The following is a 27,950-nucleotide window of genomic DNA, read 5'->3' on the forward strand; positions in this document are numbered from 1 at the left end:
TGGGAGCCAAGTTCCACTGGGCAGTGGGTACGAAGGCACTGGCAGAGGACCAAAGAGGGTGGAGGCCAGCAAGGTTGTTATAGGGAAGGGTAGCAGAGAAAGAGGAAGAGGTAGTGAGCACTATATCCTATTTCAGAGGCAGGGAAAGACTTCGGTATGAAGGATACAAACTGTTTCCCCTGCTACTTTTTTAAAAGACAATCTGGTCCTGCTTGAACCACCGAACCCAGCTGCATGTCCCCAACATACTGACATCCAAAGTCAGATTCAAACTTACTATTTTAAATCCATTAAATTGTCTATGTATATTCTAGCAAGTAGACTTCCCACGGATCTTGACTGCTTGAATGCATAGAAATGCTATGGTCTTATTTGAAAGGAATTTTAGTCACCTGCTGACCTAGACTAGAATCATAAAACCAGACATTTCTCTGTATTTTCCTGGAGGGCATACTGTAGTAAAGTGTACTCAGTGTATGAAGCATCAGATTGAACTCTACGCTAAATATAATCAATTATTCAGAAAAAGTTCAAAGCCTAGGTATTCCCCTTCCCTCCAGGGATCCTGTCTACACAGACAGCATCCTGCTCCCCCCGTCTGCTCTGCAGCTTAGTGATTCTTGCATTTTGTTTTGCTTTAGCAAGGACACTGCCCTTGAACCTACATCTTATGCATTAAACCAATTATGGTTCTAGATCCCCACCCCTCATTTTTACAGAATTCATCACTGGGATTTCCCACCCTCTCCCAGTATATTAAAAGAATATGTAAAAATATTTCACGTAAGGAAAGGAATCCCAGTTGCGGAAAAGCACCAAACTGCCTTGGATTTATTGCATTGTGTACATATCTTTACATGGGTATTTTTATCATATGATCAGACTACTGAAGGAAGATTTTGTGATTTGAATATACATCACCTCACAGAAGCACAGAATCACTGAGGTTGGAAAAGACCTGTAAGATCATCAAGTCCGACCATCAACAAAAAAAACCCCCAAAAAACCCCACAACACCCCACAAACAAAAAAACATACCACCATGCCTATCAAGCCACATCCCACAATGCCATGTCCACACGTTCCTTGAATACCTTCAGTGATGGTGACTCCACCACCTCCCTCGGCAGCTTATTCCAGTGTCTCACCACTCTCTCAGAAAAGAAATTTTTCCTAATATCCAGCCTGAACCTCCCCTGGCACAACTTGAGGCCATTTCCTCTTGTTCTGTCACTCATCACTTGGGAGAAGAGGCCAACACCCACCTCTCTGCAACCCCCTTTCAGGTAGTTGTAGAGAGCGATGAGGTCTCCCCTCAGCCTCCTCTTCTCCAGACTGAACAACCCCAGTTCCCTCAGCCGCTCCTCATAAGACTTGTGCTCCAGACCCCTCAACAGCTTCATCACCCTTCTCTGGACACGCTCCAGCACCTCAATGTCCTTCTTGTAGTGAGGGGCCCAAAACTGAACACAGTATTCGAGGTGCGGCCTCACCAGAGCCGAGTACAGGGGCACGATCACCTCCCTACTCCTGCTGGCCACACCATTTCTGATCCAGGCCAGGATGCCATTGGCCTTCTTGGCCACCTGGGCACACTGCCGGCTCATCTTCAGCCGGCTGTCAATCAACACCCCCAGGTCCTTTTCTGCAGGGCACCTTTCCAGCCACTCATCCCCAAACCTGTAGCATTGCCTGGGGTTGTTGTGACCCAAGTGCAGAACCCAGCACTTGGCTTTGTTGAACTTCATCCAATTGGCCTCGGCCCTTCGATCCAGCCTGTCCAGATGTCTCTGAAGAACCTTCTGACCCTCGAGCAGATCAACAATCCCACCCAACTTGGTGTCATCTGCAAACTTGCTGAGGGTACACTCAATCCCCTCATCCTAAATGATCAATAAATAAATTAAACAAGATCGGTCCCAAAACTGAGCCCTGGGGGACTCCGCTTGTGACTGCCTGCCAACTGGATTTCACTCCATTCACCACAACTCTCTGGGCTCGGCCATCCAGCCAGTTTTTTACCCAGTGAAGAGTGCACCTGTCTAAACCACGAGTCACCAGCTTCTCCAGGAGAATACTGTGGGGAACAGTGTCAAAGGCTTTGCTGAAGTCCAGGTAGACAACATCAACAGCCTTCCCCTCATCCACTAGGCGGGTCACCTGGTCATAGAAGGAGGTCAGGTTGGTCAAGCAGGACCTGCCCTTCATGAACCCGTGCTGGCTGGGCCTGATCCCTTGGTTGTCCTGCACGTGCCCTGTGAGTGCCCTCAAGATGAGCCTCTCCATAATCTTCCCCAGCACAGAGGTCAGGTTGACAGGCCTGTAGTTCCCCGGATCCTCCTTCCGACCCTTCTTGTAGATGGGCGTCACACTGGCAAGCCTCCAGTCCACTGGGACCTCTCCCGTTAACCAGGAATGTTAATAAATGATGGAGAGTGGCTTGGTAAGCTCCTCCGCCAGCTTCCTCAGCACCCTTGGGTGGATGCCATCAGGCCCCACAGACTTGTGAGTGTCCAGGTGGCATAGGAGGTCGTTAACTGCTTCCTCCTGGATCAGGGGGAGTTTGTTCTGCTCTCCATCCTTGTCTTCCAGCTCAGGGAGCTGAATACCCTGAGGATACCTGGTCTGGCTATGAAAGACTGAGGCAAAGAAGGCATTAAGTACCTCAGCCTTTTCCTCTTCCTTCGTGACAATGTTCCCCCCTGCATCCAGTAAAGGATGGAGATTCTCCTTGGCTCTCTTTTTGTTGTTAATGTATTTATAGAAGCGTTTTTTCTTATCCCTTAAGACCATGGCCAGATTGAGCTCTAGCTGGGCTTTTGCCTTTCTAATTCCCTCTCTGCATGACCTAACGAGGTCCTTGTACTCTTCTTCAGCTGCCTGCCCCTTCTTCCAAAGGTGATAAATTCTCTTTTTTTCCTGAGTCTCAGCTAAAGCTCCTTGTTCATCCAGGCCGGTCATCTTCCCCGCTGGCTCTTCTTAGGGCACATGGGGACTGCCTGCTCCTGTGCCTTTAAGATTTCCTTCTTGAAGAATGTTCAGCCTTCCTGGGCCCCTTTGCCCTTCAGGACCATCTCCCAAGGGACCCTCTCAACCAGTGTGCTGAACAGGCCGACATCACCTGAGTGATATTTAACAATCAACTGAAACTGTTGCCAGTTTCTTGTATGCCGTAAAAGTATTCATCCTAGCCAACTGACCAAGAGGAATTTTTTAAGTCCCACCCTTCATTATATCAAAAGAGAAGCAGCATTACCACCAAAGTAGAAATGGCATATTTTAGCATTCCTTTCTAATGTCCATTATCTTTCAGTCAGTAATTATCCAAACTACAGCTAAGACAATATTTGTTTATTCTTTTGTATAGTAAAGGTTCTTATTTTGGAGGCTGACCATCATAAGGACCAGTGGTAACACATTTCCCTCACTCTAGCAGCATTTTTGATGTAGCAGTTGAAATTATTACAAGGCAGAAAACTGTTGGAGCCAAGCACAGAAACGATATTCAGAATATAATACACAGAGCTACTGCAAATCAGCTTTAATATATACAAACAAGAATTTGGCACACTTGAAAATAAGTAATTCTATATAATTCTATATAAATCTGCATGTTGATACAGTAACATGGAAAAGTTGATAACCCACATAAGATTTAGGACAAGACTACAGTTGCTTTGTAAACAACTGTAGCAATGTACCAGGGCTGCAATGCTGAAAAGACTAATTTCAGAACTTGTCATTTCAAAGGTGGATTAGATTTGAAGTGATAAAAATTACTCTGGCTTACTAGCAGCACTAGCATGATTTCTTGAGCTATTCATTGTGGACATGGTAATGTTTTCAATCAATCAGAGCTAAATCTAGAAGAGATTGTATGAAGATACCTTTTGGAAGAATGGTATCTTAGACTTCACCATTTTACATACTACATTTTCAGAACTAGGTAATAGATTTTTCTTAAATCACTAAATTAACTACATCTAGTGTATACATAACTAGTTATATATAATTTATATATATATAAAAAAAATTACTTAAATTAACTACAGATTTTCAAAATTAACTATAGACTTTTCTTAAAGCACTGAAAGACACATCAGACAGAATAACAAAGCTTCTCTGAAAATTATTTTCTCCTTCCTCTCTTCTTTTTGGGAGGCAAAGGAAGAATAAAAAGCAAACAGTAAATTTTTTTGTTATTGGATTAGCAATGTGCTTGTGCTTTCTTTTTTTCTTCTTTCCCATGAATACTCACAAAATAATGCATTAAAAGACTGAAATTCATCAGCACTCAAAATGTGGCAATTTTAGAAGAAAAATTAATCAATCTATGACTATCAAGAGAGTTCAACTACAATTTAAGACTAAGAATTTTCATTCCATAATTAAGGTTCTGTTTCACAGACAGAGGATGAAGGGTTTGGGGTTTTTTGTTTGGTTGTTTTTTTTGTTGGGGTGTTGGTTTTTATTATGTGGGAAAAAAATATATTTATAAATTGACTACAAAATCAACAGAGACACTGTATTTATGAAAGGAATGCTGAACCTCACTTACTTGTTCTGCATTTTCTTTATTTGATTTATTTTCTTCATCCTCCTCTTCTTCAGGCTCTACAGGTGCAGGAGTCAGGGAAGCCACAAAATGCCATAATATATCATGAAGAGAAGTTGTTTGAATGACGTTACAAAGAAGCCAGTTGAAAGCCTAAAATAAAAGAGACACAAGGAGTTACCAGTTGGTTAAGCAAACCTGGAATAAAACCATTTCTTAAACCATTTATGTAAGGAGGTGCACTGATGCTTTTGGACAGGCAAGTAATAATGCAGAGGTCTTCAAGTAAGACACATTGCTCTGTAGCTAAAACAGTTTATTAAAATGACAACTATATTACAGGGGACATAGCAAAATAATTCACAAACACCATATACAAAAATAAGTTCTTGGAAAAAAGCTTTAAGGATGAAAAAGCAAACTTCTTATGTATTTTCAGAGATTATTACAGGATGAGGTGGCAGCACTCATTCAAATTAGTTAACAAAGTAAAGATCCTCTTTAATTTAGAACTCTGTTGGCTGAGATTTGGTTTCCTTGTTTGGTCTCTGCCATTGACTGAATTAATCACAACAATTCAAACACTTTCAAAAAAAAAAAAACCCAAAACAACAACATCATGGGGAAAAAAAGGTTTTTAAAAATTGTAAAATTCTTATAGTTTTCCAAAAGCTGCAATACTTCTGCACGTTGATGTTTGGAAATTTGACAGGTGGTGCTTAAAAGGAGAGGTGTGTTTTTTACTTTATGTGAGAAAATCCACCTATATATTCACACATTACATATACCTGAAAACCACCCATGCTGTATACAAACTTCAGAAGATACTTTACTAAAGCTTAGCTGAAATTAAAAAGAATACTCAGTCCAAGATTTGAAAAAGGAATGGCAGCAAGACTAGGAAGATGCTGAGCAAATGAGGAGAAAACAGTATTTGTGTAATTGATTTTTGCAACCTCAATAATATGCTTTTATCAGAGATTTTCTACACAACAGATATATTAGTGAAGAAGGTTTACAGGCAGTACTTTTGTATTTATAATTTTTAGAGTTAATAATACAAGTAAGTGAACTTTTAGGTTTACTGCATATCACAAAATATTTTTTTTTGTTTCTTTTAATCTATATAAAAATTCTTCAAAAAAAATCTGAGACAGAATTTACAAATGTCTTATTTTAATCATACAAGTTCCATTAGTACATTAATACCTCCATGGCAAAGACTCGGCAAGCAGATTTCCGTAAGGCTTGTTTCATTGCTATTTCAAGTCCTTCCAGATCATGATGCTGGATTACAAATGCCAATACTGGCCACTGAAAATTTCTCTCTCCTTTGGAAAGAGAGCTGTGGGCGGAGATTAACCGAGAAAGTTCAGGAGACGGATGTCTCAGGAGAGAGGACCCCACTTCTATACAAAAGCATAAAAAAATATGCATACATTAGATTATTTGTGCATTTTACTTTTATAGCCATAGTAAAAATAAAAAGCAATAGAGAAATTTTAGAATTGATATTTTTGTTCATTTTTTTAATGAGAAAAATGCATTAAAAAAGAAGTAATGTGGAAATATGATGCTTCAACTGAGAAAGAAGATACCACTAACTTTCAAATCAAACACAAAAGATGCACCACAAATTTCAGAACCACAGTAATTCCTGAGCTGTTCTTAGGCTAAACCTGTGCAGGTTAACAAACAGCTAATGTTTATTAATAAATAGAAATAAAAGCCATTACATAGATTTACAAAAAATTATATTTGTCTACAGTTTCCAAGAAGAACTGCAAATCCAATGCCATATCCTTGAATATTTTTTCACTGCTTCTGATGTCTGTGCTCTTACCCGCATCTCCACTGTTGACTCGTCTCCTAGGGATTGCCTTTACACGTGCTGGCAAAATTGAGTGCTGTTTGTCATATTCTGATGCAACAACTGAATACGATCTTTGAAAGACTGTACGCTTTGCGAGATCTGTATCTGTTATTGGACTGGTTTCCAAACTACAAAGAAATCAGTGAAGTTATAGACCCATTAACAAATACATAAAGTATACTTGAATTATACATTAATATTAAATAAAGACACATGCATTTCATAATGACAATGCTACTACTGCGTGAAAGTTTGTCTTATGTACCTAATAACTGTTTAAATGCTGGAAAAGGAGGAACACATATTAGAATTACACATGGTGAAAAAGCATGCAAGTGCTTTATAAACAAATGTAATGATGTATATGGTAAGTTCCAAGAATTTAGGTATTTTTTAGAGAGAATACAAGCATTCAGATCATGCCTGAATTGAAGTTTCAGAATAAATTTGCCCTGAGAATGCATGTGAAAACATCTATGGAGTGAATTTTTAATATGCAAGCCAACTGAAATTTAGAACTTTATGTGAAGTAAAAGTTTCTAACATCATTAGCCTTAAAACCAATTTTCAATTGCTACGGCTATGCCTCTGACATGTTTTACTCCTTACCTTCAGTGGACTTCTTACAGTCTGCAGAAGAACTCCCAGCTTATGCTGTCCCTATAGGCCTCAGGAGACCATGGTGTCCACAGTTTTAATAAAGGAATATACCAATACGATGCACTCTTAAGGAGTTTTGTTAGAAAAGTTCTATTTCTGAAAAGACTACATTGTAGATTGTAGTATTCCAATAAACTGTTTTTGCAGTCAGTATAAAATATAACAGATTGAAATAAAAACAGATTAAAAGCAAGCTTTCTCTTAATTACATCCTCATTATAATAGGAGGAATCACTGTTTGACATCTGAAAACACAGAGCATCTAAGTGGATTCCTGACTACTATTAAGTAAAAGCCTTTTTTTCCCCTAGCAAAACAATAAATCTGTAATTGCTTGAATTAGATCATAGTAAACTTAATGAGATAAGAAATAGGCTTAACCTGACAGAAACCATCTAGCACTCTTGGTCCTAGATAACATTAAGTTGTCGTTTTTTCAGGGACATTTTAACTTCCCACAGAAAGAAGTAGCAACATTTGCTTTGAAAAAATTTAAGGTAACGATACTCCTTCCTGTTCAAACTTCCCTTCAGAATGAAATCCTGAAAGGAGGAGAACAGCCACTTCCTTTCAAAAGGTCCATTAATCTGCACTACAATCAGTTGTGTTAAAGAATACAGGGGAAAAAAATTGCTACACTTTCAAGAAGTTCGCAACAGCTATGGTCCTTGGACCATTGCTCTTTAGATCACTTCTGCAGTCCTGGAGATTATGGAAAAATTGTATTTGTCTCTAAGGGGAAATAAGCAAGCCTGCAGTAAGGACTATGGATAAATATCCCTGAGGAATGCCAAGAGTCCTTATCAATTTCTGAACAAACTTTTTTTCATATTTAGGTTGTAAAACCAAGACCTTTCTACACAGAGAAGCAATTGGTTTGCACTACAGTTAAAGTTTCAAATCCGATTTGCAAACTTGCATTGCTAATGGTTGAAAATACACCTGATATGCTATGATTCACTGAAGATATTTTTCTAACTACAGCTTCATATGTTTTTGGCTTTTTTGCTGCCATTTCAGAGATTGATTTGGGCTCATCTTTAGCTACTTAACTACAGCAGTGTTTTCCTCTTTTTTTTTTTTTTAAATTGTGTTATGCTAATGCTTTAGCATTTGTATGTAGTACCTAGAATTACAAGGAAGTACCTTGGGGGCATAGATTTCATGTTGCTTTCTGGCTCTTCAAAGACATTAGGGCTTGCATCAGGAGTAACCGAGATGTATGGTGCAGGTACTGAAGTGGAGCGCAGGTACCTCATCTCATCCTGGAAGAGGTTGTCATCCTGGTACCCAACAAAATTTTCATGATGATGCCTATATCAAATTAGATTTTTTAAATTAGGATTAAGGACTACAAGTTTCTGAAACATATATTAACAACAAAAGTCCTTTGCCAATATATTTAGCCAGCCAACGCTATGCATTTACTCCTCACCTAATACATTTAAGCTGATTGTGACTTAGAAGTGTTAGCGGAAAATACAATGACATTTTCAATCAACAATGCTATCTTTTATGTCTATGTATTTTAGGCCCAATGTCTATCCATCACAAACATAAGACACTACAGTGCAATCTACTTAGAAATACCAAGTAAGCATAAGTTTTCTGTTTTCCTTCTTACTATTTTTAACTGTGAAGAGAGAAAATTAGCACATATGTCTGCTACTAACACACTAAGTTAAACTCTTCAGGAAATTCTAAATTCTCTGGACAGCAACTAAACCGTTGCTAAAAAATATTTAGCATCCAAAAGGTACTCAGGGTATATTTGACCCTTGGAGCAAATACAATCTAAGAAATTGAACAAGATCACAGAAACGGAAGAGAAAGGAGAACAAAGATCATAAATAATTAGGAAATTATGTATTTTTCTGTGTAAGTTTTAGTTTATACACACATTTTTGTCCAACACTATAAATAGATGAGTATTAAAATCAATATTCATAAACTTCCTTTAATTACCTTGCTAAAGTCTGTAGATAGAGACATGGCATTTTAATGGGAAAGTCTTCAGAAATTCCTTCTTTGACACTGGGAAGCTGCGATTGGAATGCTTTTGCAGGGTGGTAGCAGAGGATACTGGGCTCAGCAGCACTACTCAGCGACAGCAAATACAGTGCATTGGCTTTAATCACTTGATGAGCTTCCATAGTTGGCAAGGCACGAGGAGTCTTAACTTGCATTGGTTTTCTCCTAGATTGTTTAATCTAGAGAAATTTTAAAAAAGGTATATTTAAATTATACTCCATCACAGGAAAAGCTGACAATTTCACTTACACTAAAGATGCTTAATTCTTCCTGTTCTAAAATGATATTTTCTAATAAAAATAATGGAAGTGCCATTTTTTAAAACTTTGCAAACTTTTAATGAACAGATGAAAGTTTTCATGTTTGCCTCAGGATGAATTTTGCATGCAAAAAGTTTCAGCAAATTTAGTTTAAAAAATGAAGTTAAATTAGCACTGTTTTGCTTATCTTAAAGCCTCAACATATTTGTATACTTTAAGCAAGAATTTGAAATTGGTTATGGAAGACTAATATAAGAACACCTTTTGTACTATTCCCATTAAAAATTGCTCTAGTTTGCCCAGAGTTTGGCATCTGTATCCAATAATCTGGATGATTAAGATCATTAAAGAAACTATAAACATATAAATTTAAAAAAACAATACTCATATTCCAGTAAGAAATCAAACAAAATTCAAAGTTAAATAAACTGACACATACTTCTGAAATTATGTACTATATCCTATGCCGCAGTTGTATTGGGATAAAAAATAAAACTAATTTTCAAATTTGAGAACGCTCCTGTCTGAAGGAAAGAAATCTGGTCAGAAGTAATCAGAAAAGTTTCTACCTTATTATTTTAAACCTATCAATGACATCACTGGAGATTTCAAAACCTTCTGAAATTTTGAACTTTTTAAACTGGCCCTCCCTTATTTTCAAGTTGTGAATGCAGTACTATTAAGTAGATCGAGAGCTAAGCATACGAGAAACAGATAAAGGTACCTTCTCTCTCGCTGCTGCTTGCTTTTCACGGAGATATTTTTCTCTGCATCGATCACAAACCAAATACCAAGTGCTTCCTCCAATACCACCATCACCACAATTACCAGCCCATCCTCCACAAAAGTGCCCAATGCTATTATAACCTTGGCCACCTGCATAACGGCCACAACCTACATTGGGGAAAAAGATGGGAAAAAAGTTACTTCAAAAGAAGGATTATTATTATATTATTTATTACTGTAAAAGAGGGATGGAGAGGGGGGGAGGAAGATGCTTGTCTTTCCCTGGACAGATTTTCTCCTTTTCTGCATCTCTAAACCAATTAAAAAACTAAGGTGCATGTCCATGTGTCCCAGCAGTATCCAAAGAATCCAAATGGACTGTAGTTTTCAAGTTTTTATTATAAAATTGTCCAAAGCATTAACAGCTCCCTATTCAGACAGCTAAGTAATGGTAAGGTCAGTATTATGTTAGCCAACATTATCTATAATTTAAGAAACATAAAAACCCTAACCCCTGTCTAACAAAGCTTAAAAGGGAATGAAGTGCATTCCTTTGCTGATTACTGTTTCTCAGAAAAAATCAGGGCATTGATAATTGCTGAATAATAAGGTTCCTTAATTTTGCTTTAACTTCACATACAGTGCTAAAACAAGTGCATACAACATCAGCCTGAACTTCACCAACTGGCAAAAGAATTAGTTACGTTTACAAGCTAGAAAACACAGAAATAATTTTGTCTGTAACAAGGCTACTTATTACTAGCTATATCGTAGCTAATCCCTTCTATTAGTGATCTCTTTTCTAAAGAAAACACAACTTACATATCTTTTGAATTCAGTTGACTAGCTAAGATAATGCCTAGCTAGCACTGATTTACCTCATTTTCCTAAAATTAAACAAACTCCTGAAAAAAATTCAGGGACCCACATAAAGGGACAAAATAGCAGACTTGGGCTGTATTTTACAATACAAATGGTCTAGAGAGTCCAACTGGATTTTTTTTTTTTTAAAGATACATTTTAAACCAAAAGAATTAAGTCACTGATACCCAGTGCTAATACAGCAGATAAATAGAAGTTTTCTACTATTCACAGTAGAATAGTAATAGATAACTTTTGGCAACATAGAAACTCTAATTAACCAATCTCATATTTTTAATTTTATTTCCAATTTTCTGGATAGTTCGAAGTCCTGAAGTGTAATGGCACGTTTCTGAAGAGCTATTGTAAAGGCAGCTCATCGTTTTGGCCTTGTTTCAAACAACTTTCCTCAGCATCTTTGAGAGCTCAGATCCACAACTACTTAAAATTACTTCCACAAGCATGTAAATAATTTCTAAGTAAGTGTAAGTTTTAATTTAGCTTATATCGTGAACTGTGTTAAAATGTTACCCAAGGGAGTCTTGACTTATTTCCGTAACAGTAACTAATACCAAAACATGTGTGTGTAATGTATTTTACAGATGGATATGGGAAGCAAAAATATCAAATCTTACCTGGATGAGCTTGTCTCATGTGGTAAGTCACTGGATATGGATGGGATTCTCCACACAACTCACAGATGGTGTCTTTTTCAGGTCCTCCCACTGCAAGCTGGGCCATCTCGCCAAAAAGATTTCCCCTTGGCCTAGTCTCAACCTTTTCTTTTTTCTTTTTCTCTTTTTTGGTTTTCTTGTTATCTTTGTCACTTTCCTTCTTCTTTAACACTGCACAAGAACCAGGACTTGGAAATATCATGTTTTGGGAAGCTGCTTTAATAGTTGCTAAAGAAATATCTTCCCAGAAAGCTACCAAGTGCTGCAGTGTTAATGGAAGAGGAGATTTGGATTTCATTGTGTGATGACTGGATGTTTCAAAGGAGGTAGTTTCAGTTTTTCCATCCTCACACTTTTCATGCAGAGGTGGTTCTTTTAACATTGAGAGGACTTTGTTTTTATTGATGCTACCCATTTTAGATATATCCGGTCCATGAGGTGAGATGTTGAACATGTTAAGAGCAGATGATATTTCCAATGAATGTCTGTTTTTCAACTTGGTTTCTTTTTCCTCTGCAGGTTGTTGAGTAAGACTGCTTCGTATCGGTGCATGTTCTTTGGACAGTTCTGGATTAAACTTCAAAAAAGATGAGCAAGCCATAGCATCATGAACTATTCCTTCATGCCAAAGAAATGCAGCAAATACAGCTCTAGCACATTCTGCAACAGAAGGTGACATTGCTTGCTTGGCAGGCTCTACAGTCTTGCAGCCATCTCCTTTGAAAAGAAAGTTGGATTTTTCCTTTTTGGGTCTTGTGTGCCTACCAGCACATTTACGGCTCACTTTTGGAGACGCTCTCATGTCTTGCTCATCTTTCAGTGGTGCTTTTCCTATGCTGAAATGAACTTTATTAGAACCATCGTCCAGACTTCTGAATTCTGTGTTGTCTTCACAGGTGCTATCTGTAATGCTGTTAGTCTTTAAAGTACTTGAAGTACATACTTCAACTACCTCACTGTGAAGATTTTCTTGTACGACATGAGGGGAAGGAGCTCGATTTTCAGTTTCTGTAACAGGTTTTCCATCTTTTGCAACAATTTTTGGTTTGGGTGAAGTGGATCTCCCCCTTAAGGGTTCTGTTAATGGCACTTTCTTTTTGCGAAGAGTGTCTGGATCTAATGTGTAAGAATCTGATTTGGACCGTTCCCGAGGAGGATCAAGCTTTGTTTTCACAGGGGATGAAGCTTTCTGAGGTAGAGTTTTGTCATGGGGTGATGAGGATCGTGGAGAACTAGCACCAGATCTAACGGCTGTAAGTGTCTTTGTCTTTGGAGAAGATGACCGGGTTCCTGGCCCTGGAGATTCAGCTCTCAGACCAGTAGTTGTTCGTCCATCGGTTTTTAGTGTTTGCAAAGTGTTATGATTTGGAGACAAAGACCTGCTGTGAGAGTCTGACCGCAATTTTGCAGCATCTGATTTCAGCATAAGAGACTCACTAGCAGATAAGCCTTCTGTATTCCTAGGTTTCTTCTGGTCAGCAGCAGCTCTATTCATTCGCATATCAAGCTTGGGTGACCTGCTGTCAGCTCTGTGTTTTGATGACATGTCTGATTTTCCTGCTGGAGAAATCGGTCTAGCAGCTCCTGTGAAATTCATTCGGTCACCTGTTTAGTATATTTTATAATTAAATTGTTATACTTTGACAGTGATACCTTTAATAACACAAAACAAGGATTAAACACCTGACCACAAGATAAAAATCAAACAAATGCTTCTGTTCACATCAAAAGGAAAGGAAATATAAAGGGATTTTTTTTTCCCTAGAATATTTTCAATACATTTCTTCTCCCAAAGATACATACCTCAAGTGTTAGGAAATATTTACAGAGAAAACACTACTATGGAGGTATCAAAAAGCACAGTTCACTATTTCCACAAAACACTAGTAAAGGAAGCACGGTTTATATCCTTAGGTAAAATGCCAGGAGTTAACTAAGTTTACCACAGTTGCAACAGAAACCAGGGATTATCTATTTATTATCTCTATGTGTGTCACCCTGACTGCAACAAGAGACTTGCAGAAAGATCAAATCTATTACCAGATTTAGTTTCTTTAATGCTTGAAAGTCAGGAAATGTAGGAAGTAAATACAGCCATAAGGCAAATTAGGCAAGAGGTTTACAAACACGCTTAAAATTATTCACATCGACAATCTGAGGAATCCACCTTTTTAGGACCACAAACTATCAATGTTCTGTTACCAGAACACAACCTACTAAAAAAAACCCCCACCTTTTTCAATCACTAAGCTAACCATCAACTCTTGTCTATGATGTCCTCTTATTTTGATGCACGAATTTATTATTCCCACACACGTTGACTTTGTACATGTATTAATCTACAGAACTATAAAAACGATGGATAACTTAATATAAATACATACAAAACAAGTATATGCCAATAAGTAGCTCATTAAAGCAATCTTCTTCTAATAATTCTGTGAACACAGTCTCTCTTGTAGAATTGTATTTTGAAAATTAAGACAAGCAATGTTGGAATTACTGGCAAACAATGCAGCAGTTGTGAATTAAATAGAACTGTCTCCCCACAGCGCATGACACTGCAAAGTCTTGAATGTATATAGTTAAGTCCTTCTCATTTGAATGTTTTTTATTAGCTAAACATAGAATTTTCTCTAGTAAAGCTTGCAGAATTAGGTCACAGTAGTTAGGATTATTTTACTTTTCTAGACACTAAAAGGTTATTTCCACTCATCTGGGCACATTTTTGGGGAAACAACTATTTGTTAAAAAAAATAAAGTTTCAATTAATCAGAGAATATCTGCAGATTTGGACCTTGACTTCTAATGGGAACAAAGAGGATAGGCAGTCATCTTTTATCCTGTACCTTCAGTATTTATTTAAAGGTGGGAAATTTGTGTTTACTTTCTTCTGCATTATGGGATCTGAACCAACTTCTTCCAGTTCTCAGTCATGAAGCCTTATCCCTATGCTAGAAAATACATAGAAGCATAGAGTGATTTCAGTTTTTCCTACTGTTACCTCTCACAATACAAAAACAAATGTATTTTTTTGAGCAAAGTCCAGCAACCCAGATGTTTCCTCAGCTTACAAAATAATTCTTATTATCTTCGCTACCTCCATGTTTAAGTAGCTTATAATAAAAAAAAAAAAAGCAACAAGTGAAGGATACTGGTATGAGAATATTTAACAAGCTTGAAAGATAGGGTCCTCTCTCCTGGCTTCCCAGGACATGGGAGGAATTCATACTTCTTCAGGCAAAGAAGTATTTTGTCTATATTCAGGAACAATATGCCAAAATGTAAACAATAGAATATAATGAGAACATCTCAAATATCATCATAATCAATTTTGAGAGTCTAATCTTTTATTCTTTTTTCTTATGAGTTCTATAATTATTTTTTTTGGGGAGGGGAGGGGAAAGAGGAAGGGAAGAAATAGCGTGATACATCATGGTTTATAAAATGACTGTTCTTGCTAAAAGAAAAACCTAAAAAGTTTCTTAACTATCAGTGCAAGCATTTTGCTCATGCCAGCTCAGTTATTCACCAGTTCTACTGATGAGCTATTTTGCAATGTCTACTTTGTGATATATGAATTCAGAAATGTAAATTATAATTACTTTATAGACACTTTTCCCAGAAACAAACAAATAAAAAGATTAATATAAGGTCTGCCAGATGAGAAAATACTCTAGATAGAACTTTTTACAGAATTCCTTATAAAGGAAAAAATGGTGAAAAGATGACAATAGTCTTAGAGGACATAAAACACTGCAAGCCATTCAGCAATGTATCAAATCCAAAGTATATGCATAACTAGTGAATATCAAGCAGGAAAACATTCTAAAACAAAACCACTTATGAAAGGCATAGCTTAACAGCAGCTTCCAGCAATAAAAAAAAAAATTATGTTTTTTAAAAACAAAGGTTTGGATTTGCACATATACAGGTAAATAATCCTAATTAGCATTCTAGACTATTAGCACACACACAAAAAAAATCCCCAAAATGAAAAAATGCATAATCACGTAGCAAACTGCTTTATCTGTAAACAAAAAACCACCCCATGTATTTTTTTCCCCTTTCTTCTTCCATAGTTCATTTGCCTGTTGTTTGAAAGCAGGTGTTATTAGATTAGCTTAAGTCACCTTTCTGTTTACAAAGCAGAAAGAGATAGCTAGATCATGTATCATGAAATTGCTGCAACTCGGAAAGGCAACGCTGAATGGTTATATCAAACAAGCTCCCAATAAATACCAAACTTGAAGGTTTACTTTCAAAACATTATTTTATTAAGTGAATGAAATGAAAATGAATGGAAGGAGAAAAAAACCCAAACATTTTGAATGTAAAAATCTGAATAACCTTGCTATGTTGGCATGCATACCCACCCTTCAGTTTGTGAGAGAGAGATGAAATAGCAGAGGCAGGCCCAGCTACATCACTAGTTTTGTACATACGCTCACGAGAAGCAAGGCAGCAGGATGGAGTTTCTACAGTGGAAAACAGTTGCACAGAAGCAGCACAGATTCAATGGAAAAAGCAGTAAAGATAAAAAACAAGCATTTCAAATGATATGCATCTCCTTTGTTAAGTATTCTGAATTAATTGTTTAGACTCCTACATTAGTTTTAAATGAGAAACAGTTACTTCAAAATGTTTTACCTGATCTAAATTTTAAAAGAATAAAATATCTTCTGTGATTTCAGTATTAGTTTCTAGGGTCTAAAAATGTAGTATGTATACACTAGCCAATGAGATTTATGGTTTATTATAAAAACCAGCAGTATCTAGTTTTGAACTGAACTCTGGTTCGAAATGTGAACTTAAAATCTGTAAATTCAGAGATGACTTATTTAAAACTGCAATATGGCACAATTCTCACATTCTTTTGAGAATACTAGAGAACATCTAGATGTCTGTGTTGGAAAGTCCCACTAAACACTGGAAAGAATGAAGAAAAATATATTAAACCCATCAAAACTATCTGTTTTCAAATGTGAATGCACCTCAACAATGTAATGTTTTGAAAAACTCAGGTATGTAATGTGAACTGTAGTTTCTCAATACTATCAAGAGAGTAATTAGCAGTAGAGTTTCTGTCAAACAGTATAGACATGAAACCTAATCTGTATCAACCCTTAAAAATAATTTTTCCTTAAGAAAAAAAAAAGTTAAATTCTGATGTAATCCAAGATAATTTCAGTAGAAAGTCCACTGACACCAAATCTGTTAGAGGTACAGCTCCAAATGAAACTTGGAGTGAGATAACAGCAGGAACTTTTCAAGTCTGTCATTTTACTTTCCTATAATGTTGTTTTTAATTCTAATCCCAATTCCTATTCCTTCTTTTAGAAAAAAGTCAGTCAAATTCTTACTGGATTAATAAAATTGAAGAGAATTTGTATGTTAGAAGATACTCTGTTTTAGAGAGACCCTTTTGTACAAATGGAATAACGTAAGTATTGAAAATAAGTGATTTCAATTCCTGCGTTGCTTAAGACATCTTTTTGTCTGGTACTACATTTACTGACTTGTACACATATCTTATGCAACAAGCTATAATTCTATAGACTCTACAATGAGAAGGTGTTCACACGTTTGAAGTAAGAATTTCATTCTTTAAAACAAGAGAATAATCTCTATTTTCTCAATCCAGTATTAGCATAGATTTAAGAACAGTATTACCTACTTTGAGGCCTACAAATTATTTTTAGAGATCCAATACTAACTATATAGCTTCTGAGTAGCAGGATATCACTCCACGAGTTTTTAAAGGTAAAATGCAAAAAACCAGGAGCACAAAGTAGCAGTAGAGGCAATCCTAAAGATGTCAATTTGATACACTAGCATTCCACTCTATGAATAATTAAATGAAATTCTTTACTAAATCCACTTTCATGAATGCACATTTACACATCATTCTTTCATTCTATGTCTGAGAATATTTACATTTTATAATGTTGTAATTTATTTTATGCTGAACAATGTACTACTACTCAATCATTTCGAGGGGACTGTGGGTTGAAGAAAATGAGTTTCCCACATAATCTCCTTGCTGCCTTGGCAAACAATGGATGCCTATCCAGGATAACTGGTCAGCCACAGGGACCATCTTTTTGGTCAGGATTCCTTCTTTTCGAATCACCCTCAAAGACTGCAAAGACTTGAAATACAAGGTATGCACGGTCTGTCTCATATTACATGGAAAGTGACAGCCTATCTGTAGTCATGCCGTGTCCTTCAACATGGAAATAGCTCCAAGCTTGAAAAGCTACACAATATGGACATAAGAGGCAGTTCAATTCCTTTGGCAGGATGCAGTCTTCTAACATCCATGCCTACTTCCTCTGAGGAAATGATGGTGAACCAGTCCAGGAGGCATGACATACCACCAACTGGTCCACATTAGTCTTTTTTAAACAAAGTCTAAAACAAACCGGCAAAACATCTCTGGAGAGTGGAGATAAGTTAAAGTTTCTTCCGAAATGCCACTGCTTTTCTGCATGATGATGAAGGAAAGCACTGACCTGCTTTTGCCCTTTTGCCTAAGCAATGGATGCCTCTTCAAAAAGAATGCATTCCTCTTTTGCTCGCTGTTACTGACATGGAAGCTACAATACGGCTGTTAGCTGAACTTCCTCAAGCACTGGAATCAATGTATCTTTTTTCACATCCTGAAAACGCCAAATGCCATAGTGACAGTTGGACAAGGACTCATTTCTTTTCATAAGTAAAAGAATATACTGAAGTCAACAAATGTTTGAGTATTAAATATTAAAAAGAGAGAAAATTTTTAGATCGTGTCATAGTAGGGGAATGAGTGAGTGAATGAAAGCAAAAGCTGAAACACAGTATCATTAGAAAAAGCTTAGCATTGTTCTTTACCCAAAGGTAGGGTTTAGAGCACCAACACTTGAGCCACTTAAGTTTATTAATTGAAAGAAGCATTCCTGTGCCAGAAGGAGAGATAAAAATGATTAGGTTAGTTTATAATTTGTAACTACAATTTTTGAAGATGTGATAAGCCAAATGTATTTCTAAAACAAAGCTTGACACAATTTGCGCTCTTCCTCCAAATTTTACCACACCAGTCCCTCAAGGGTGGTTTTGGATTGACCTGGACAAACGTATGCTTCATATATCTTTGATTATCAAATCTGTAAAGCCTAGGCTATGAAACCATTCAACTTATTAGCTCAAATTTTCAGGAACGATGCTTCGACAATACGCAGCATCTGAAAAAGCAGTTAAACCAATACCCTCTGGCTGCTTTGCATGACAATCAAGTCATTTCAGCATGATACGGAAGAGATCGGTGTGCTTGGTTAAGAATTTTCTCTCCTTTCATTTTACTGAAACACTACTGAGAAGGGTTATGTGCTCCATATGTGTGCTGGTCTTTTGTGCCCCCTCTACAGTTTAGGAAATGTGGATAGAAGAACTGCAGGCAAAGCCAGTGGTGGTTCTAAACACTCTGTAACTAGCACCTAGAAAGTAAAGGAACAAAACCAAAAAGAAAGTGGTAGCACAATACTGATGGGATGTATCAAGGAACTCCTGACACAAATGGTAGGGGTTGATCATATACTGTGGGACCATATGCTGGATTGCAGCTCTGCAGCATGGACTGGGCAAGGAAGCAGCCTGACAGGACACTATAAACATATTGAACAGCAGCTCCGCACTGCAGCTTCTGCCTGGACTGAGAGGAGTCAGGAAGCAGTAGCTGTGCTGTGCAGCTGCTCAGCGAGCTGCCAGGGCTGCCGTGGAAGAAGGAGAACGTGACAAATGAGGCTAACAAGGCAGGTCCAAAGCCTCTTCAGCCTATAAATCCATTCTTCATTTACAATAGCAACTCGGATGTGAGGGAACATGGCATGAAGGTCTAACATCAGTGACTGCAAGGTCTCAAGCTTTCCTCCCCAAGTTCAGACTTCAACAGCCAATTGTGAAATTTTGATAATCAATGCTGGACAGCATGGCAAGATCCTGTCTCCCTGACTTGGCAGGTGTAAGGAGTTTTATGACCCAGCACACACTGCTGAAGGTTGAGAAACAAGATCTTCCTTGACCCTCTAGGTTACCACACTTCACCTATACTCAGAATCCAAGCAGAAATTTGAGTCTCCTGTGCTCTTCACAAAGTTCAGAGACAAATTAATCAAGTAACCATTAATAATCTTGCAGCTATGGGAGGCTGCAGTCCTGAGCAAATCTGTTACTGATGATCTTACAAACTTCTCAGAAGCAAGCATGCTCAGGCTGGAGTAATTACAGACTGTTTTATTGAAATAATCAAGGAAGAAACATACATAAACTGGTGCTCTTTCTGGAAAAAAAATCCTTGCTAAGATTCCAAGTCAATACAGCTGTTGCTAAACTCCAGGTAGGTTATGCCATCTCTTCTAGCTTTTTTTGTACTTTTAGCTGCATAAAGGACTGTCAAGGAATTAAAATACATGACAAGAACATCTTAATTTTGTCTGTCTCCATGAAAAAGAAAACAATCACTCAGTTTTTTTCCTTCGTATCACCACGTGTGAAAATTAGCAAAGTAATTAAGCAGGACAGCACAATTAGTCCTTTGTACAGCCCTAGCAAGTAACACAAAACTGAGTAACACAGTTCCCACTTCTTTTTTATACTGTCCCTTCTGTAACATATTCTTTGACAAAACACACAGGACTCTTGTTAGTTTATCTATTTACGATGTGAAAAGAAGAACAAAGACACTTCTCATTTTTGAGCATTGTATCTGAGGAAGTGGTTGTCCAAAACTAGTATTTCTGCAAAAAAATAACCAGACACTGTAACGGAAGGTAAAAGGTTGTGACAAGCCCTTTCCCTCTTCTCTAAATGAATTTGGAAACCAAATCAAACCCCAAGCACTGAAACCATTCCTCAGAAAGAACAGCTAGCTACAAAATCTTCTAAAGAAAAACTACAATCTGTTACTGGCACAGAGTATGTTTTATAATCAGACCAACATTTTTCTTCCCATTATAAAAACCTAAATTAAGTACGTAATTCTAGACGACATTCAGCATGTTCCTGACTTTCCTCAGAATCATGCTTCCAAATTAAGTTTCTCCCCAGGAGGACAGATATCTGAGGAAGAATAGAAAATGTAAATGGTAGACTAAACTATTTAGGCAGACCTTCAATCAAAACCGGTATTTAGTATATAACCTCTGCAGCCATGGAAATCTAGGCTGGCACAACTTCTTTCGACTATTAGACTATTGTTAGTCCCTTTAATGTAGCAGTTACTGACTATAAACATTCATTTTGATTTTTAGATCTAACTTTACTGCAGGAAGCATTTAAGTACAGAGCACATCATTTTAAACTAAAACTAAGCATGTCTAAGGCAAAAATCCAAGTGACTTGATATGGAGCCTTGGGATATGTTGTTTAATGGATTTAACTTTCAATTACATGTTTGATAACAGAAGGCTATAAAGTGCTTTGGAAATAATGAATGAAAATTGCACACTTTAAAAGAGTTTCTGTTACAGTTCTATTATAGCTGCATCAGCATTGAACACAGAATAAAAACCACACAGTGGAATTCAACCCAAATAGAACTTTCCTGTCTAAATATTTTTAATGCGTATATGCCTTGCTATTCTAGTTAATCTTACATTGCAAATTAATCCATTACTTTCTAATATGTAAAGTTTCAAGAAATATAGTAATAACAGAATTGCTTAAAATAAAAAGTTTAATGTAGAGAGTTTTATTTAAGTTTCAAATACCCCTGATATTTCCCTTGACTATTAAATGAACAAGTATATGACTATAGTCTTACAGACCTCCCTGACAATATTCTGCATTTGGATAAACTTTTAAATGGAGAATTAAGAAATTTGCAAAAGACTAAGGAATTTCAAAGAGGAAACTTTCCCCCATACCATTCTTAAATTTTGATAGTGAAAACAAATGTGTCAATATTTCTCTCCTTTATGCATAATTTACATTATTTGCATAAAATCTTAAATTAGATAATAAACTGTTTGGAAGAAAGTCCTTGTATCAAATCACAGTTAGTGCAACAGTATACCAGTCCTGGTTGACTATACTTGCCCTGCTGGAAGGGCAAATAACCGTATCAGTTGAGATCTTATACTAAGCTAAAATCCCAAATCAGACACAAAATTGAAATTTTTTTCCAGTTCCATTCTTATTTTATTTGGTAGACTACCAGTGCTCCCCTTATCTGACAAAAAAGACTTCCTTTTGAATCAGGGATCCTTATTAAAACACAAACCATGGATGTAGGTTCCTGAATACAGTTTATCTACGTCTGTTGGATAGGAAAATCCATTGAGAAAGATCTTGTTGGGCAGCCAATAAAAATGTAGACAGCTTTTCTTTTGACACAATACGGGTTTAAATGCTAAAGGACAAATCATCTGAAATTTGAAATAAGACAATTAGGGTTAATTTTGATGCAAGGTTGAGTAAGAAACTCTGACTTTACTACTCTGAACAAGAGAAGAAAACTAGAAGTGATGGGAAAGGATATACAATTGACAAATTCTCAATGATGGTGTGCTGATGCCACTGGCAATCAGCTGTTTCATCTGAGTAGGTTTTGGAATAATCTACTTCCAGCATGTTGCTTTAAGTCCACCGTAAGTACAGACGGTCCCCGTCAGAATACTTCTGATAGTCTTTATAAAAAGCGAATTAGAGATTTTAATCTAGTTCTCACATGAAGCACTTCACTGTCACTTCAGTAAGCTGAGCTGGATAGATCCAGGATTGCACAGACATAGAGATTGAACTGACAGGGTCCCACAAGAAAGAACTGAGGCACTTCTTAAGGACAGCTTATGGGAGACAGGAGAAGACTAATGTTCCTGTGACCCCTGCTATACCTGTTCTGTATATAAGGAAGAATTTACTGCAGTATCTGCTATCCGTCATGAATCCTGAGCTTTTATCTTTCACTGAACAAAACCTAAACAGCTTCCAGTCCTCCCATCAGTATTGAGGTTAATTGCTATTCACCTCCAGGTGCAAACTTTCATGTCCATGCCAATCCTATGAGCACCCAACAGAAGACTACCAAAGCCTTTCTTATCAGTAGTGCCAAGTAGTTCCCACTCAGCAGCTACATCCCTAAAGTTAGAAGTGATGACAAAAATAGGAATTTAGAAGGCAAGAAAATTTAATAACTACGAATTTACTGCAGTCCATTTTTGATGTTAAAAGAATTATCAACATTTTGTACCATATAAAATATTTACCTTAATTATAAACCCAGGGTTGCATACAATATTGGCAATGCACTTTCATGACTTATCTGCACTGCAGAACACATACAAAAGCAAAATATTGTCAATATTGAAATTAAAGTTGAACAAGTATATTTCTTTAGGAGCATTACCTCACATGCTTCTGAATCATGAAAAACTTAACAAAACAAAACCGGAAAGGTGCACTGAGGGATGATTAGTAGCTGGTAAGCAACTGAGAACAGCAATGTCAAAGCTGCAGAAATGGACTGATGAGGCAGGTAAGGCTGACAAACTTACTCTGAAGCTGTGGCTGAGGCTGCTGGAAGGAAAGGGGCTGTCCGAACACAAATGGACTGTGGACTAGGGAAGAGGGAGGTTTTGCAGCTTGATCAAAGATGGAAGGAGCTGGGAGATTTGGCCGTGACTGAATGGAATTCAGTATGGCACTCAGTTGGTCACCTGTAGTGGGCAAAACAGTCAAAACTACAACCTGTTACTTGTCATTCTCCAGAAAGGCAGAGTAAAATGGTGCTCAATTAAAGTTTAAATGATGATAATAGAAAAAGCTCATAAATCTTATTTAGCCATATACAACTCTGGTTGTGGCTAAACACTAAAATCTCACTCCATGCATGGCAATAAAATTACTGAAAAGTGCAAGAAGGGTTTTCAAGAATCATGGATATTTTACTGCAATTATTTAAAACATTTCAAAATAGAGATTTATATTCGCCTTACTAAAAAATGAAGAGCAGCCAAATTAAAACCAGAAATCCCTAGCATTTACAATAATACACACATGCAACAGAACATGCAGAAAAAGATTAGAAAAACTGATGAGAAGGGAAAGATAACATGTAACTAGGCTTTGGCAAGTGTATTTCTGTGCCAAGGCTTTGGTAAATATTTGCTCATTTCTGCAAATATCTTTAAAAGTATTTTGTCATGCTGTTTTTCAAGATCAGATTAAGATAATTTAAAAAAAGTAAGTACCACTTAGGAACTGAAATTGGTTTTCTGAAGAACTACATACATTTGTTGTGAGGCAAATCAAGGCCTTCAAAAACTAGCATCTTAAAAAGAGTTTCAATTTCTGAATACCAATTCTCAAAAAACTCTATGTGAGCATTAGAAATGTATGAACCTTACAGTAAGAAGACAGAGTTTATCACACCATGTTATAACTTAAAGTATACTTAGTAATATGAGCTGGGGGACACCAAGAGTATGAGAGCATCTCAGATTTGAACCATCACCAACCAAATCCTAACAGCATCATTTCATTCTGCAAATTCATATCATTTTTACAGCATTCTAGAAATCCTAGTACAAAAATCAGCAGCTAATACAGAATTTACAACTCACTGAATCTACAACATTTTTGGGTGATTATCACTTGTCTTTTCATGGAATTAGAGAAAGACCAGTGGGTGTATGGAACCCTGTATTACCTGAGGACACCAAAATTAAATTTTGCACTTATTTTCTTGACAATTTGGTTTCAAAATTGGGAAAACAAAAATACCAGAAAATAGCAGCAACTCCTTTCTAAACAATCATCTACAAGTATCAATAAATCAATTTTATTCCACTGTTTTGGAAATAGTATACCTAAAAAATATTGGAATCAGTACTCGGGCAGCAATCATTCTTACCTTAATAACCCAGAAGTGATTGACATGTTTGGCAAAGCACTATTAGTCTTAAATATGACAGGCCTATTTGCTAAAATGAGTAATTATTTTAAAGGGAAGTACATGTGAGAAGAGATTGAAAGTCGTCTGCCCACAATAATTAAATATGGAGGGGGGTAGGGCCATTCATGAGGAGTATTAAAGACTTGCCTGCAATGTAGAAGGCTGGAATAGAGAAGACAAAGCTAAATCAAACAGAATGGTTGTGGGAGTTATGTCTTTTGCCTCACAGGAAATACTGTAGACACAGACCTACTACATGGGGATCTTAACATGTGACTGGCAGTTTGAAACGCTCATAGATGGTGACTGAATTTTCATTGAAAGTAGTGCATCCCTACAGAAGTTCTGATGAACAAGCACCTCCAAAAGAACTGCTTCATTTAGAAATTCCCATAACAGATCATGCTTGTGCCTTCAGTTTTTTATTTTCCACGAAACTTGAAGCTTCTTAGAACTGACAATGCAAAAAGACTGTATATAAAGTAATGATACAGCTGAAGAATTCTATTTTTGGGAAAGTAATATCAATATTCTTCCGATATAGTTGCCAACAACTTTCCATTCTTGGGCAATTCAGAAGGAATTACAGTACATGGAATGAATAAAGTCATCCAGCTGAGTTGCTGACTCACACTAAACATCACAGCTTAAGGGTATGTCGAGAGAATAATACATATAAAATGATATGGAATTCAATGCCAGGAGTAGCTTCCAAACTTTCTGTAACTGTAATATCCCAAAGAAACACCCTAGAAACTGTTTAAGATAGGATGTAGTAAGAAGAATCACAATGTCTTCAGAAACTATGATGCCTGTTAATATAGCGTATTCATCTCCAAGATGGAGATTGGACAACACAGGAAAAAAATTCTTTTCCTAATACGCTTCTGCAGAAAAAGAATAGATAATTTTGCACTATTACACAGTTGACATTGAGAGACAAACTGTAATACTGCCTCACACGCTGAACATCTTAAAACACTTCCACTTTTGTGATTCAACCATTACTTTGAAGTGAGTATGGCTGAACTGGGAAAAGCAGTTCTGTATAAAAAGCCCTATAAAATAAAAGGAAAACACTTCAACTTTTCCAGCCTTTGTCCAAAAAAGGGTTTCCTATAGCAATGCATGGACAAGTATGAACTGCTTCTTTATGCAGTAAAACACTGAAATGATATAAAACTATTTCATGTTATGAAAATAACAGACTAGAACATTTAGGAACAATTTTTCCCTCATCTCTTCTCTTTTAAAACAAGTCTTAAACCAAGTTATTTTATTTAGGAGACCACTAAGAATATATGCTGATGTTAAAAACACATAGCACACCTTAGGCCCATGTTCATAGTGGCATGGGCAGAGTATAGTGATGTAAGAGCAGAATAACAAAGCTCCATATTTCAGTAATACTTTGCAAGGACATCTGCCTCGTCAAAAGTCCCCTCTATCTTATTAAATATTCTAGACCTGATCAATGAATGAACAGAAGGCATTCAGTTTGAGTTTATTGCGATGGTTTATATATATTTACAACTTGCCAACGGAAAAAACCATGGTTGAAAGGAACAATTATTTTATGTCAGCAAAATTAACAAGGTTTTATTTATTTCCCAGCATTTGTAACTGGTATCTATGTGACTGAAAGGTAACTTCAGTTTTGCAACTTAAATCTCAAATGGTATCTTTTATCTTGTCATCCCGTTAAAAACACTTACATGTCAAGTAAGGTGAGAAGTGTTTACAAATGTTTCTGATCATTTTAAAACCCATGCCTTCTGAATCCGTTAATTTTCATATCTTGTTTTACAAGTATCTTTTATTCATTTCTGCATTATAGTTTTGTGCCTACTGCTACAGAAAGCCTCAAATGTAACTTAGAAATCTTTGATGATCCTTTTTATACAGAGTACTTAGACTGAGCGAAATTAAAGCAGAGGAAAAAAGCAGTTACAACATTAACTACATGTTTTGTAAAACACCTTGCAATTCATTGCACTACTGCTTATGTCTTTTGAAGAACATCTGATGGTGCCTAAAAGAGTAGGAAATGAGTAACAAAAATATAAGCAAAGTTAAGAAAAACATAATTTTTTAAAATGTGAGTGTAAAAACATACCTTTGTTATTTCCAAGGCCATAATCAAACCCTTGTCCATTACTACAGCTTGTCCCCTTACTGAAAGCTTGTATTGAAAAAGGACTTGGGGGAGGAGTCTGAACATTTTGATCTAGAAGGACTTGCTCTGTAAAAAAAACACATCACTTCAGAATTAGACCTTCTTAGTAACTGATTTACATTGGAAAGATGAGTCACAAGGCAAAGGAGTGATTTTTTTTCCACAGATAGCACTCTACCACTCTACCCAATTCTCTTCAGAAAGAAAAGCACCTCTCTCTTCTTTAAAGCTCATGCTCTAAAAATAAAAAGACGGAAGACTTAATACCACGCAGCCTGTTTTATGTTTGACTGAGTTGCTGCCAGCTTTGCCGTCATATGCTACTTATGAACAGGCTTGACACTTTGTTTTTTAGTAACATCACACCATTCAATGTTCAGTCTTTGGACAGCAATTGTTAAATTCATTTGACAAAGCAGGGTGGAGAAAAGATAGTTTTCACAGTGAGAAACTCGGAGCCAATAGTCTTTTAATCCTGGCTATCCCCTTAATAGTTCACAGGACAGAAGACATTTTTCCCCCGACAGATTTATTCATATCTGGTACTGAGCACTAAGTTTTGCTTTCTGTATGGTACTATAAAGACCTCCAACTAAAACCAACCTGGGGTATTTCAGAATATCCATAACAACTAAAGAGCCAAGATAAATGAGACACAGAATCCACTTGACTGTTTGGATTTAGGGAAACATTACTGACTTAATGTGGTCATACCATTCCAAGCGATGATCTATAAGAAGTAATTCACATGAAATCTTCCAAATGCAGGTTTAAAGCTCAGGTTGGCACCTTGAACAACTTTTCCTTTTGTAAACGTACTAAAATCAATGTGGATTCAATTAAAAAAAAAAAATCACAACTCTAAGAGCCGTTTTTAGAAAATTGTATTTCAGGCAAAACCTGCATTTTAGAGTATGAACTTTTATAGAACACATATACTAAAAAAAACAAAGTATCAGGGAGAAGGTTGGAAATTTAAATTCAGATTAAAAAAAGAACTAATCTAGAATTTTCTGAATTATAGGCAACTCTAGATCTTGCTGTAGTGTTTCAGCTAAAGTGTCTGGATATCTGCCTACAGACTTGGGCATTCAGTATGACTTTTGCTGTCTCTGACAAATCCTACTTTCTGAGAATTACATTATCATTTTATTAAATAATGAAAATACAAAAGCGATCTGAAAGATACTATTATTTATGGAT

General features: G+C 36.6%; 1 protein-coding gene across 1 annotated transcript in view; it reads right to left on the minus strand.

Annotated features, from left to right (window-relative positions):
- The window catches only part of MYCBP2 (MYC binding protein 2), a 213,019-nt gene that overhangs the window by 34,146 nt on the left and 150,923 nt on the right, over window positions 1-27,950 (minus strand). Inside the window, exons 56-64 of the mRNA XM_059820870.1 lie at window positions 26,688-26,813; window positions 23,172-23,333; window positions 11,602-13,245; window positions 10,104-10,273; window positions 9,054-9,298; window positions 8,235-8,402; window positions 6,399-6,556; window positions 5,765-5,964; window positions 4,559-4,708 (exon numbers count right to left, since the gene is read on the minus strand). Of these exons, the coding sequence (XP_059676853.1) occupies window positions 4,559-4,708; window positions 5,765-5,964; window positions 6,399-6,556; window positions 8,235-8,402; window positions 9,054-9,298; window positions 10,104-10,273; window positions 11,602-13,245; window positions 23,172-23,333; window positions 26,688-26,813 (3,023 nt within the window). The remainder of the gene's footprint in view (window positions 1-4,558; window positions 4,709-5,764; window positions 5,965-6,398; window positions 6,557-8,234; window positions 8,403-9,053; window positions 9,299-10,103; window positions 10,274-11,601; window positions 13,246-23,171; window positions 23,334-26,687; window positions 26,814-27,950) is intronic.

The sequence above is a fragment of the Gavia stellata genome, chromosome 1 (genome assembly GCF_030936135.1).
Source record: "Gavia stellata isolate bGavSte3 chromosome 1, bGavSte3.hap2, whole genome shotgun sequence".
NCBI lineage: Eukaryota > Metazoa > Chordata > Aves > Gaviiformes > Gaviidae > Gavia > Gavia stellata.